This window comes from Papaver somniferum, unplaced genomic scaffold (genome assembly GCF_003573695.1).
Source record: "Papaver somniferum cultivar HN1 unplaced genomic scaffold, ASM357369v1 unplaced-scaffold_128, whole genome shotgun sequence".
Lineage (NCBI taxonomy): Eukaryota > Viridiplantae > Streptophyta > Magnoliopsida > Ranunculales > Papaveraceae > Papaver > Papaver somniferum.
Genome location: NW_020621936.1, coordinates 13,486,760 through 13,501,662, shown reverse-complemented (window position 1 = coordinate 13,501,662; position 14,903 = coordinate 13,486,760). Strand labels below are relative to the sequence as shown.

General features: G+C 38.1%; 1 protein-coding gene across 4 annotated transcripts; it reads left to right on the top strand.

Moving 5' to 3' along the window:
* The first annotated feature begins 365 nt into the window (after positions 1 to 365).
* Positions 366 to 4,181, top strand: LOC113331762 (serrate RNA effector molecule-like). Of its 4 annotated transcripts, none has more exons than XR_003351173.1 (9): positions 366 to 820; positions 913 to 1,010; positions 1,874 to 1,948; positions 2,045 to 2,119; positions 2,207 to 2,254; positions 2,694 to 2,758; positions 3,076 to 3,154; positions 3,625 to 3,733; positions 3,903 to 4,181. XR_003351173.1 is itself a non-coding variant. In XM_026578402.1 (7 exons), the coding sequence occupies exons 3-6, from the start codon at positions 1,884 to 1,886 to the stop codon at positions 2,737 to 2,739; spliced, it is 234 nt and encodes a 77-aa protein (XP_026434187.1). In that variant the 5' UTR covers positions 366 to 820; positions 908 to 1,010; positions 1,874 to 1,883; the 3' UTR covers positions 2,740 to 2,758; positions 2,933 to 3,069. The 4 variants fall into 4 exon arrangements, 1 of the variants encoding a protein (XP_026434187.1); XR_003351174.1 differs by having other exon boundaries at positions 908 to 1,010; positions 3,076 to 3,143; XR_003351172.1 differs by having other exon boundaries at positions 908 to 1,010.
* The last annotated feature ends 10,722 nt before the right edge of the window (positions 4,182 to 14,903 follow it).

Here is a 14,903-nt window from a genome sequence, read left to right as displayed (position 1 = left end):
GGATATCCACTACACCAAATTCCCAGATTAGTATCAGCGATTCGTAACGGCTTAGCAGCCGTTACAAAATTCCTGTTACAAATGGCCGTTATAAAACAATTCGTAACAGGCATGAACCGTTACTAAATTCGTAACAGAGGCGCGCCGTTACGAATTTTTTTATAGGCGTGCCAGCCACACGCTTCGTCACACGCGTGTGCCATTCACACGCGTATCATTGTGTTTCCACCCAAGTGGAGTAACCTTAGAGGATATTTCCCCATGCGTTGCGATTCACATGCGTGATTTTTGTATACCCTACTGAAACCAGATCGAGAATTTCATTCTTCGTTTCTTTTTTTTCTCTCTTCTGCTCTCAGCCTATCTTCTCTTCCTCTCAGCCGATAAAACTAGATCGAGTTTGATGAATCAGTTTCGATTCAGTTTCTTCATCATCTATAATAGGATTTTTAGGGATTCATAAATCGATTTTAGGGTTTCAGTCTGTATTATGATTCGATTTTAGTTTGTTCGTCGGAGTTCGCACTTGGAAGAACTGATCTTCACTCTCAGCTAATCATGAGAAAGCATCTGTTCTACTTTGTTTAATTTAGGCATCTATTTTTGGTTTTGATTTCGATTTGTTTTCAGCTAGATTTAGGTATTTGTTTTACGGTTTCTTGTTCAATCGATTATGAGATTTGGGTTTCTGATTTAGGGCATTTTATTCAGATGCAGATGGGAATGAAGTTCATAAGTTAACTGACAAGCTACAAGGGGTTGGGATTGGTTCTGGATTGCTTCTGGTAGTGCTGATGGTGCTGTTCTAACTACTTCTAAGGTAATTTTGATGTTTTTGGGTTTTTTGTTTGTTTTTATGATTGATTGGTAGTTGAAGCTAGAATGTTTGAGCTATGGTTGTGTGCAGTTCAGGTTAAAAAGTAGAGGGAGTGGTCAGTTTTATGTGGATGATGCATTTGGAAGGGGCTTGATTGAGTGATACTGAGATTAGCAGAAGGAGAAGTTTGCTGGTAATGGAAGTCAGTTCTTACTCACTTTTTGTTGGAGTTAGCTACTAAGAAGTTGTTGTTGACTGACAATAAACTGACAAACAAGTTGTTGTTGGCCCTCGAGTCTCTGTTGTCTAGATCAATTGGAAGTTCTGATTGCCTTGTTTCATGTGTGAATTTCACCCACATTTTTGAATTACAGAGCTGGTCACGGGCTTCGTTTGGTTTCCTTATCGTCCTTTATTAGATATTTCCACGTTAAGTGGTTCAAACTTTTGCAGAACACATATCACCTTCTCAAGTTTTGAGTTACTTCTTTTTTTTCTCTTCGCTGAATAGTTCTTTGAGAATCTGTCATGGTATATGTTTATGAGGATGTACTTTTCTTAGTAATGGGATGCACATTTCCAGCCATTAGTTATGAACTTAATGGTCATCACTACTGTTCTGGCAAAATAGATGATTGTGGAAGCTACTAGTTCAAACTAATTGAGGTTATGTCTTTGGTAATAAACCATCTTCAGCTTAGCATAACAATTTGCAACCTGTAACCTCTCTTGTTTGGATGTTTATCCTTTAGGCATATCAACTGAGGGAGAACAACGAAATATTTGGTCCTTTGCAGGACTACTTTGCATTTGGTATGTTTTTATGCATCACCGTCTCTGATGTGAGGATGTATAGATGTCTAGCTAATTAAACACATAACCTTGATCCTTTGACTTGCACCATGGCACTTAAAAAAATTCTATACATAGCTTGGTTTGGTTCCTTTCTTACTTCATGGGTTTGTCTTGTATTTATCTTGGTTTACATGATGCTTTCGATTTGGATTCTCAAATATGTTTCTATTAGGTAAATGATCTATTTGTAAATTGTTACAGGGGAGGCTTAATGTCGTATAAGCAATTTATTCAAGAGCTTGAAGATGACATACTGCTGGCTGAAGTTGAGCGCAGGTATATTAGGGGCAGTCGCAGATTGATACAGAAATTTGATTTACTTTCTTTATGCATTTATTTACGATGGAGTAAAATCTGCTTTTGATTGTTTAGGTATCAGGAATACATATCAGAGTACATTTCTACTCAGAAACGTACTTTCTTTGATGCACACAAGGATGACGAGTGGTAAACGCATTTTGTTCATTTTGACCGCAGTTGTTTGTGCTTATTTCATCTTTTGTATATTCTGACTGAATTTGGTTTTGGATATAGGCTAAAAGACAAATATCACCCAACAAATTTAGTATCAGTTACTGAAAGGTGAGTTTTACTTTCTGTTACCGAATGAATTATATTACTGGGTTATGGCATGTGCTGTGTATTAGGGGATGCTAGATTGCTAGTTTATTGTAACAAACTAATCTGTTATATTCTCAAACATTGGTATGGTAAGGGACACTAATACACTTGGGTTGACAAAAGTAGTCATTGGTATGTTTCATTGAATCATTTACCTTTTCGTCAGGTTTGAATTCTATATCGATGCTCCTAGTTCTCTTGCTGTAATTCATGATATATTATGATTCAACTTATTTTCTTAATATGGAATTGACTGGTAAACCCGGCTCTGTAGATGGTTTTCTTTATAATCTGATAGCATCAATGCGAATATTGAGAACATGGTTTGCTCATTTATTGAGAAGGTATAGTCCTACGACCCAGTTCCTTATTCATATTATTTTCTGTTTGCATTTTTCAGGAGAGATCAATTTAGGGGTCTTGACAAAGATAGATCTCATGGATAAGGGTACTGACGTTGTTGATGTAAGTTGCTTACTGCCTTGCAGTTCTTCGTTATATTCTCAAACACATCCTACGGTCATAGAGATGTTTTGTCTTTTATTAGTATTCAAATTACGAGGTGGAAGAGATGTTCCAACTTCCAAGTATGATTCAAGGTATTTCTTAAGAATTTAAAGTTCTTAGATTGGTTGACAGGGTAATGTCTTAATTGACATTCTTGGGGTTCGCCAGATATTAGAAGGAAAATGATATCGACTACAGTTCCCTTGGATTGGTGTTGTTAACCGTTACCAAGACAGTATTAACAGAAGTGTTGACATGATTGTTGCTTGTTGCAGGGAGTGGGAGTATTCTGCAAGTACCCTTGATAGCTGGTGCTCTCCATGTTCTGCATTATTCCAAGATGGTAAGAAAAAGGTCAGTCTCTTGATAGTTGAACATAGTCCCTTAATACTGAACAACATCTTGGTAATCACCTGAGGTTCCCGTTGACATGAGTTAAAGAGTATTGGGTGCTTTCTTTTTAGGTCCCCAACCCCATAATACTCATGTCCGTTTCAAAGTCAACGTTGACCTGGAACTTCCAAAGTCTTATAAGTTAGGTGTGTGGCAGATGCTTAGAGTTAAAGCTGAGTGCCACTTTAAATGGTTTGGTGCACAGTAACATGAATCCCGGGGTGTTGAGTTTGTTGTCTCTAGATTCACGCTGACAATCTACTTATTAGTGACTGTAATCATATTTTTGAAGTCTGTGAAACTTGATTCACTTCTTAAAAATATAATAGGTGGGTTGCAAAGTGTCTTGAACTGATTTGTATGGTAGATGTTTTCCTCGTGGTGTTTTGTATATGATGAACTAGAGGCTAACTGGTGCTTTGTATTTTCAGGTTCCCGATAGTGGGTCATGGAATTACAACATCAATGGAGTGAAGCATAACACTAATATGACGTGCGGGATAAATCTGGGATCGATGGTGCCACTAAGAATATCAGCTCGTAAGTCCTTTATGATTACATCATGCTTGACTATATACACTTTTGGGAGTGGATTGACACTACTGACATGTTTAATTTTCATTGAGGTTATGTGGTTCTTGGTAACATCTTGTTTATAGTACCGATAGGCTTTGCTTTGCCTCATCTAATTCACATATCTTGATTGCAGGTTTGGTGGGATACCTTCTATCAAGAAAGGGTTTGAATATCCTTCGGCATGGAAGTCCCCTTGGCTTATGAACTATCTATGAACTGACTGGCATCTCTGATTGTTGCTTTTCAATGTTGTAAGTTTTGTAAGTTACAATGTAGGAAGTTTCTATGAACTCGGCAAGTTTTTTAACTTAGAATTTGATATTTACAAGAATTTTGGTACTTAGAAGAATTTATGTTCTTCTTTGATCGAAAGCTATATGAATTGACTGAATGTGATGTGACTGATGGAATGAAAAGGGTAGGAAGGTTATTGGAATTCCGGCGTATTTCCGGCAGAAAATGTACCGCCGGTCAATATGGCCCTGGTCAATATTGAATGGCAGTAATTTTCTTTGCTCTTACAAAAAAATTCGTAACGGCTAAGGTGTTACGAGTGTAAGTTACAAATATTTCGTAACGACTTTTGGCTGTTACGACTTGCCACGTAGTAATGGCTTACCTCTGTTACAAACGTCGTTACAACCCAAAATTCGTAACGGCCACACTCTCGTTACAAAAAGTGCAACACCCCTTTTTGAAACAGGAAAATCCGTTACAACCCGTTTTAGTAACGGCTCATTTCTGTTTCTAATCCCAGAATTTAGTGCAGTGATCTTTATCTTCTTGAGGCTTCTCCCTTAAGGCGTCGGCTCTAGCAGATCTGAAGATGTCCTGGGATTTCTCTTGTTTGGGTTGACATAATAGGTGAACCCTTTAAGATGATTTAAAGATGCGCCAAGCCTCCTTTGTTATTGTAGATGTACAAATCCTCATAATTACGCCATATTTTGGATCTTTTCTTGTGCGATCTCTGCAGGTGTATTTCTAGGACTCCATTGGTGTTGTTTTCTGTCGACTATCTCCATACTAGAACAACGGCTACGCGAATATTATCAAGATGAGAATTCAAGAAGTTTATGATATCGAGACATACAAGTTGTGAAGAATCCAGCGGTAAAGTACTTACACCATGGCCTTTGTACTTGCATTCTTATTTTATCTTTATTTTGTATTTGTATTATTTTCTCTTGTCTCAAAAAAAAAGAGAAAAAAAGAAAAGAAAAAGAAAAAAAAGAAAAAAAAAATATTCATTGCATCATATTTTGGTTTGTTTAGTTCGTTTTTGGTTTTGTATTCATTCAATAAAGCCAATGGAAGAAGAAATATCCATAATGAGGTTTCAAGAAACAAGGAATTAGAGGAAAGAGTTACATTGTCAAGATTCTACGAAGTTCAAGATTTCATCATCAAGAGTTGAAGGCCGAAGACGAAGATGAAGACAAGAATAGAAGACCGAAGACGTCTCTATGGATGTTGTGAGAGTGGTGATAACTGCACGCCGAACAGATAATGAGGTAAGTAAGCATATTCCCACCTTCGTTAAGTGGTTGATTTCTTTTCTTAGAGATCGTCAGAAAAAAAGGGTTTTCAAAATGAATAAAAGATGTGGGTTTTCAAAACAATTCGGAGGGTTTTTGCCTTCCTACCATTCAACGTGACGCAGGATTCTCTCTTCATTCCTACCTCGACATATGTGTGACCCATAAAAAGTTGTTTATTATTGAGAGCAATATCATAAAACCCTTTCTTGTGAGGCAGAGTCGAGACTTTTGATCACTCCGAACCCGAATTTCTTTCGATAAGGGATGGTTATTTGTCTCTCAACTTTTAAGGATGAGATTGTGTTCATATATGTGTCTAACTTCTTATTACTAGTGTGTAGAATCTCTATGTCTTCTTAGCGCGTTGGATGTTATCTTTTCAGAGAACTAGTAAGTTGGAAAAGTAGGTTTTATGGGTATATCTCTAGTAAATCCTCACGGGAGTTGTATGTATCCTTTAGAATAAGTTTTGTTTGATTTGCTTGAGGACTAGCAAAGTCTAAGTGTGGGAGAATTTGATAGGTGTTGTAAACACCTGATTTTATATCTAGTATTTATGCTTTCTTTGTTATTATTCATGTGAAATGTGTATCTTATGTTCACTTTTTGAGTGTTTAGGTACTTTGGAGTCATTATGAGCAAAAGAAGGATAAAACTTCCATTTGGAGCGTAAATGCCAAAAAGGTTGATTCACAAGCGAGTCATACATGGAGCAGACTAGGTTGCGCAAAGAGGAGGTGAAGAATGAATTGTCGGTTCCATATAACTGACAAGACAAATAGTAACTGGGTGGCTCCTGTCTGGATGCTTGGGCGTGTGTATTAATTTTTATCATTACCTAGCCCTAACTCCAAGAGAAGTGTTTTCTTCTCATTACTATTCTGTCTGAAACCGAGAGAGACACGGCTGCTGTTGGTGATGATAATAAACTCAGGGGAGATCGAGAAGCTGAGCCACTGATGCTGAAAATGAGAGAAATCGGTCGACCCAGATTTCATCTGGTGAAATAGTAGAAGAGATCTGTGTTTGAAGATTTAGAAAATCAGAGAGATTAGAGATCAGGGTTTCATGAGACCTGAGTTTGGTAATCGAATGAAGAATTGACGAAGATTTAGAGAACAGATAGATGGGTACTCGAGGAATTGAGAGAAACAGTAATGGTGTTGGTTGAATTGAACAACCAGATGAAGAAATTAGTCGATTGAAGATTATTCGGGTTTCTGAAGCAAAGAGGAGATAAATTTGTTGTTGCTGGTGATAAGATGAAGAAGGTTATGAAGAACTTGTTGTTCAGAAGTAAAGATGCAGATGATTTTGGTTGAATCAAAGGAGAGACAGAAATTGAAGTAGGGTTTCTCTGTTGGTTGGGGTTCTGATTGAGATTTGAGCTCAAAGAAGAATTGGGTTTCTGCAGTAATAGGGTTTGGTCGATTCATGGAAACAGGGTTGTGAAGAATTTCAGAGACGGTGAAGATGAACTGAAGGATTTGGTGGTTTAATTGGGTTGTAGTTACAAGATCTGGTGACTTGGAGCTGCAATTGAAGCTTGATGGGTTGCTGTTGATGTTGGTCTGATGATTGCAGGAGCATCTGTAATATGTTGGTACTGAGAATGGTTGTATGCTGATGGGAAGATTCACAATTCAGATGAACGTGCAGTTGGTGAAAATCAGTTATGGAGCTGTTGCTGGTGCTCATGGTTTGTGCTGAGTTGCTCGAGTGTTCATGATGCAGAGATGGGTATTTGTTCTTGGTGGTTGGCAGTGATAGATGAGTTGAGCTTAAAGCTGTGGAAGCTGGATAGTGTGCAACTGTTGCAATGGTGGTTGTGGTTGTGTGAGATGGAAATGGAAGAATGGCTTGGGTCAGTGTTCGCAGTCACAAGGAATGGAAGAAATTTTTGTTTCTAATGGAGCTGATAGAATTCACAGTTGATGGCGGTAACTGCAATGGATTGGAGTTGGATTTGCTGTAATAGTGTGGTTGTTTGGCTGTGACTCAAGAGTATGCAGGAATGCGAAATAAGATCTAGAATGGTTGAGCTTGAGCTGGTGATATGATCAAGGAAGTTAAGGAATTACAGGGAATAGCTAATGCAGACAAGATAAAAGAGCTTGGCAGTGATGGCCTTGTTGCAGCTGCTGTGTTGTATGCAGGATTGGGAAGTATGTTGTTAATGCTGGAAATGCTTAGAACATAGATTGTGCAGTTGAGAACAAAGCCAAGGAATTGACTGAGCTGTATACAGTAAGTACAAGAATGAGTTGATGACTGTGCAAGGTTGTCCTGAAGGTTTTGAGCTTACAAAGGAGGAAAGGTTTGGCAGTTGCTAGTGAAGCAGGTTGTTGTTGGTGCTGAGATATCGCGGCAATGGAATGGCTAATGAATATCAGTTACAACTAGGCATGATGCAGCTGGAGTTGTTGTTTGCTGAAGCTAGCAAGAGAAGAACAAGAAGGTACTAGTGCAATTGCAGAAAGGATATGATGGTTGTTTGCAGGGGATTAAGTTAGTTGATGCTGGTGAAGTTGCTGAGAGTATGAGGCTGATGGTGCAGCACAAGCTCTAGTCTGTGCAAGATGGCTTTGGCCTAGAACCAAGTCAGCTGAGTTAGCCATGAGTTATACCTTGACTCAACTAGTCGACTTGGCCTTAACTCAGTTGATTCACCTTGACTCGGTCTGACTTCTGAGCTGACCCGTTTGAATAGTTTTGACCGGTGGCTTTTACAGTCACCTGAGATGACTTTCCCGATCAAATTCAGGCCGGTGACCCCAGTTTTCCGGCGAATACTTTTTGGCAAGAATTTTATTGGGTCATTTATACACATTGTTTTATGGGCTTGGTGGGCTTTTTGGTAATGGACTTTTGGAGATTGGACCTAATTTTAGAAGTTGGAGAAAAGCTATAAAAGGAAAATTTTCTACAACTTTGGAGATGACGTATTTTCTACTTGGAGTTTTGGAGAGCGGCGACTAGAGTTTGCTTTCGTTTATTTTTCATCTTCTTCAATTCATTTTTGATTATGATTATGATGAACTCAAAAGCTATGAGTAGCTAAATACTATTATTGGTTATGGGATAAAAGTTGATTTCTCAAGCATGATATTTAAATCAATGAATTAGTTTTGTCTCAACTTTATTGTTTTTGATTCATTGTTAATATTTTTGCATGATTTGGGTGCTAGTTTGATTGAGTCCGGATCAATTAGATTGGTCTTCGTATCTATTGCTAGATTAGGTTTTATTATACGAAAAAGTGATAAATTCCTGATTACAAGTAGCATAAATGTGAGTAGTGCTTGTAGTGATATATCCTACTAGTCACATATGAATCATAACCTTTGTTAAAACGAATTAGTGCTTTTACATGTTTGTTTGCATTGATTAGTCTTATCTCATATAACTTATTTCTCTTAGGGAGTTAAACTTAATTTTGCTTTTACACTTTAAGTTGCTTTCTAGGTAGATTTCACAATAGCATCTTTTAATGGTGTTTGTGATAAAATCGGGAAATAAACGGTATACTCTTGCGATCAAGATATCCTAGGACTTTTAATAAATGAGATATAAAATATCAATTCTAGTCATTAATGAAAATACATGTTTGTGAGTGATACTATCCCGTGACCAATATCTTCTCCTTATTGATTATTCCAATTATTTTATTGCTTTCAATTACTTTTACTGCTTTGATAAACAAAAATCCCCCCTTGGTTACTTAAGAATCTGAAAATTACATAACAACAATTGCCTCTCTGTGGAAACGAACTCTTTCTTATCACACACTTCATTTATTTTAGTTAAGTAAGAAAGTGAAATTATTTTTGACGCATACGACTGCGGTCAAATTTTGGCACCGTTGCCGAGGAGGCATACGACTTGTTATTAAGTTTTTTGTTTCCTATCATCATTTCTGCTTTCATATTTGCTTTTTGTTTCTTGTCTTGTTTCTCACTTGTTTCCGAGAATTGTTTTCAGCTACCTAATCCCTGGCTTCTAAAGATTGGAACTATCCAAGGTGCGGGATAGCTACTCGAAGAGGCACAATACTCCAACCAAGTCAAGACACGACGGAAGAACAAGAGTTACAAGTGGAAGAAGAGTTACAACTAGAAGAAGAACAAGAGGTTCCATTTGTAGAAGAGCCACTAGCTGAAGAAGAAGAAGAAGAAGAAGAAGAAGAAGCAATGGGTGATGCAAATCGTACACTCAAGGACTTGGCTTCTCATAGGCTTGATGCACAACGGTGGTGTATTGAGACAAACTCAACCTTCGAGATCAAGCCGGGGTTGCTTAGAGAGTTACCAAAGTTCCATGGCATGGTGAATGAAGACCCAAACAAGCATCTTGTGGAATTCCGTACCATTGTCAAGGCCATGCTTCCAGCGAAGACCGATGCCGATGGTGCAATGTTGAAAGTTTTTCCATTTTCTATGGTGGACAGCGCTAAGGATTGGTTGTACTCTTTGCCATCTGGAAGCGTCACTACATGGAACGGGTTGAAGAAACTCTTTCTAGAGAGGTATTTTCATGCGTCAAAGGCTACCCAAATTCGCAAAGAGATATGTGGGATAAAGAAAAATGTGGGAGAATCTTTGTATGAATGTTGGGAGCGATACAAGAGATTAGTGGCAAGTTGTCCACACCACCAATTCAGTAACGCTATGATAATCCAATACTTCTACGAAGGTCTCCAATCAAGTGATATATATCTTCTTGATGCAGTGGGTGGTGGTGCACTAGTGAACAAGACGGTGGCCCAAGCTACCGAGTTGATTGAAAGCATGGCTGCAAACTCGCAACAATTCTACACAAGAGGTGAACCAATGGTTAGGCGAGTGCCTGAAGTTACGGATTCATAATCACACCGTGATCAGAGAATGGATAATATGGAGCAAATGATGGAAAAGATGGCTGCAATTATTTTGCCTTCATATGGTGAAGAGTTGGAGCAAGCTAGTGCGGTCTTTCCAAATCAGCAAAGACGGTATGATCCCTACTCCAACACTTACAATCCGGGATGGAGAGATCATCCAAATTTTAGCTATGCCAACAAGCAAGGTGCAGTCCAACAACCTACATTCAACCGTTCGGGTGGATTTCAACCACAACAACAACAATTCCATCCGCAACAATAAAAATTTCAGCAACCACAACAATCAATGCAAAATCAAGGTTCCGATATCGATGCAAAGCTTCAAATTTTTATGCAAGGCATTTCTACCATGTTTAAAGAAATTCAACAAGAAACTAAGAGTGCTATCAAGAAGTTGCAGACACAAATGGGCTCCATGGCGATTGATATAAACAAGTTGAAGGCACAAAATAGTGGGAAACTCCCTTCTCAACCTATTAACCCAAAAGAGGGTGCCAATGTTATTACATTGAGAAGCGGTACACAACTTGTGGAACCCGAAGTTACTGATTTGGGTAAGAAGAAGTCCCCATGGAGTCATTTTTGGAGGAAAAGAGGGATGAAATTCCCCAAACACCCGAGGTACCTATTCTTAACTCTAAAACTCCGGTTTCCACTTATGTTCCTCCCATACCCTTTCCTCGCAGATTTGCAAGTTCCAAGAAGGCGGAACTAGAAAGGAGAGTTTAGACGTTCTTAAAAAGATCCATGTGAATATGCCACTCATTGATGCTATCAAGAAAGTTCCCAAGTATGCGAAGGTATTGAAGGACTTGTGTACCAATAAGCAAAGTCTCAAAGGTAATGAAGTGCTAAGTGTGGGGAAGAATGCTTCGGCAATCTTACAACACAAACTCCCACTGAAATGTAAGGATCCCGGTAGCTTTGACATTCCGGTCACAATCGGTAACACCACATTTAACAAAGCTATGTTGGATTTAGGTGCATCCGTTAATGTTATGCCTGCATCTATATACAATTCACTTGAGTTAGGTCCTCTTAAAAAGGCTGAAATTAAATTGCAATTAGCCGATCGCTCTAATGTTTACCCAATGGGTATTGTTGAGGATGTTCCTGTGTAGGTTAATTAAATAGTATTTCCAGCTGACTTTTGCGTGTTAGAGATGAATGAAGGGTCACCGGACTCGTCTCCTCCATTGCTACTTGGGCGTCCTTTCATGAAAACGGCGAAAACCATTATTGATGTGGACAAGGGAACGCTAACTATGGAGTTTGATGGAGAAACAATACGTTTCAACATTTTCGAGACGATGATATATCCTAGTGATGTCCACTCTTGTTTCTCAATTGATGTTATGGATACATTGGCACAACAAGTGTTTGAATTGAATGGTGAAGATGCTTTGGAAACCGTTTTAACTACATCCATGGATAATGGTGTAGAGTGTGGTAATGAAGTCAAGGAAGCCCTTGGTGATCTTAATTCACTACAAGGATGCCCGGAAACTCATAATATCTCTTTTATTTCTTCACCATGCAGCAATGAAAATCTTGTACCTTCCATTGTTAAATCCAAAGTTAGAATTGAAACCTCTTCCCGATCACCTAAAGTACTTGTACTTGGGTGACAATGAAGATTTACCTGTGATTGTTTCTAACAATCTTAGTGAATTACAGGAGCAAAAACTTATAAGGGTGCTAAGGAAGTACAAGACGGCCATAGGATGGAAAATTGCTGATATCAAGGGTATAAGCCTTGCCGTGTATATGCACACAATCCGTTTGGAGGATGATGCAAAGCCTACAAGGGAAGCGCAACGTCGTTTGAACCCTCCCATGATGGAAGTTGTGAAAAAGGAGATACTAAAGCTTTTGGACGTGGGTGTTATCTACCCCATATCCGATAGTAAGTGGGTGAGCCCGGTACAAGTAGTACCAAAGAAATCAGGTGTGACGATGGTGGAGAATGATAAGAAGGAACTTGTCCCAACTCGTGTGCAAACCGGTTGGAGGGTTTGTATTGATTACAGGAAATTGAATGCCACCACTAGGAAGGATCATTTTCCATTGCCTTTTATTGATCAAATGCTTGAACGTTTAGCTGGACACTCTTACTATTGCTTCCTTGATGGCTATTCAGGTTACAATCAGATTGTGATAGCACTGGAGGATCAAGAGAAAACCACTTTCACTTGTCCTTTCGGTATTTTTGCTTATAGAAGGATGCCTTTTAGCTTGTGCAATGCTCCAGCTACCTTTCAAAGGTGTATGGTAAGTATTTTTTCAGAATATGTTGAAAACATAATCGAAGTGTTTATGGATGACATTAGTGTCTTTGGTGATTCATTTGACCTTTGCTTGCACAACTTGTCACTAATCCTTGAACGATGTGTTGAAACAAACCTTGTGCTAAATTGGGAGAAGTGCCATTTTATGGTAACTAATGGCATAGTTTTAGGCCATATAATATCTTCTAAAGTCTTGGAAGTCGATAAATCTAAAATAGACCTTATTCGTGCTTTAACCCCTCCCACTGCGGTGAGGGAGATGCGCTCTTTTCTTGGTCATCCAGGTTTTTATCATAGATTTATCAAGGATTTTTCCAAGATAGCATCACCACTTTGCAACTTATTGCAAAAAGATATGGTTTTTAACTTTGATGAAAAGTGTGTGGCGGCATTCAATCGTTATGAATACACTCGAGCCAAAGATAAGCTTTATTTTCGATCCAAGGCTTCGTAATTTTGACCTTCGTATTTCTGTTTCCTGAGAGTAAAGAGAAAAAGGGGTAGGTGTGTTCCTACTAGCCCCATTACGGAAATAAAAAATAAATAAATTAAAATTTTAGTATAGAACTTAACCGAGATATGTTTGATGAGTTCGTATTTAATAGAACTGTCCAATGTTTGGGACCTAGTTCCTAAATGAACCTCAGATTCAAAAACGGCGTAGAGTACTGCAAGCTGAGTAAAAGAAAACGACCCCCAGCTCATAAATAACCTAAGGGATTTTACTCCAAAACATTTTACTGAGGATCCTTCGGAAACTGAGGTATCCAGATCCAGAAAAGGTTTGCTCATGAGCAAGCAAATATCAATAAAATAATAGCTTTTTAAGCTTTAAAAAGTGTTCTTAATGGTGTTTCATAGATACTTTTTTTAGATCTGTAAGATTTCAAGATTTCTTCGAGTTTTAATACCCGAAAACTTGTCAAAGAATGATAAATCTTCACTAGAAAGTGAGATCTACCTCCTATTCTTAGATCTGATCTTCTAAAGAAGATCTAAAGAAAAAAGATGATGAAATAGTAAATATAACGAAAATCGGGAGCTTTTCGGTCCAGCTCGTTTCTAGCGCCAAACTGTGACTATTATTTTTCCCATAGTCTACGTAATATGAACCACTCAGAGAATCCAATACTAAGTAGTATGGATAGCTCAGTTGAGCTGATACTGCTGAGTAAATAAAAGGTATGTCTGAAATAATATCTACTCAGAAGATCATGTACTAAGTAAGTAAAGATACTTCGCAACAGCAGATGCTAAGAAAACAAAGGTATCTCTGTAAGACAGAGAAGACTAAGCAAATAAGCTAAATAAAGAGATATCTTAGATGAACAGAGATAACTCAGAGAATAGAGATAACTCAGAGAACATAGATAACTCAGAAAACAGAGATAACTCTAAGAACAGAGATAACTCAGTAAGTAAATAGTTAAGTGAGAAGATAATGTAAGTGCAACTAAGCTAATAAATCACACAAGAGATTACGTGGTTCGATTGATCTTAACCTACGTCCACGGGTAAAGATGATAAGTTTATTATTGATCTTGTTAGATTTAGGTGGAAGAACTACATTGAAGAAATTATGAAGCTCTAGTAAATAAGAGAGAAAGTAGAGAGATGAGTCTTTTCTTTAATCTTAGCTCACCCCAAAGTCCCCATTCTCACGAGTTGACTCGTACGATTCGCTCCAAATATTATCAACTCGATTTAAATCGAGTCCCTGAATCGTTCCCTCTAATGAATCGTACTTTGACCGATGTTGACTTACGATTTGGACTCTTTTGACCAAGTGAAATTAAGGGGATGTAGAGATACGAACCTAGGACATCAGGTTTATGAGACAAACCATTCTACCACTGTGCCAACTCGTCTGTTGGTGATTTATTTTGAAGATATATACTAGTTATAAAATCATAAGTTATGATTATTGTCAAATATTTCCCATGAATCTATATTATTAGTAACCAAAATACGATTCAAAAATGAACCAAAAATCTACGATTCACGATTCAACATACGATATGATTCGTGAAAATAGAAAAACGATTCACGTTTCGATTCACGATTTAAAAACCTTGATGATGGGTATTTATAGCTCCACAAGCATCATGGATTTATTTGGTGTTTGATGTTCCCATCGAGATCTGATGGTCCTTGGTTAATCTAGTACCTTCGTTGGCCGCCCACCATCTCCAATCAAATGATGCCACCTTAGATTTCCCCATGTGCCATCGTGAACTGTGAAACCTCTGTACAAGTTATACATTCGTTGACCGCGTACCTGCGCCTTCATACTAAAAGCTGTGCAGACTACTCAACTACCTCTGACAGACAGACACACCCATGTGCCTATACTACAACCTATTGCTTAATAACTAAGAAATCTTGGTGGTGATTTGGTGTACTCCATTGTAGCGTATTTTGATACT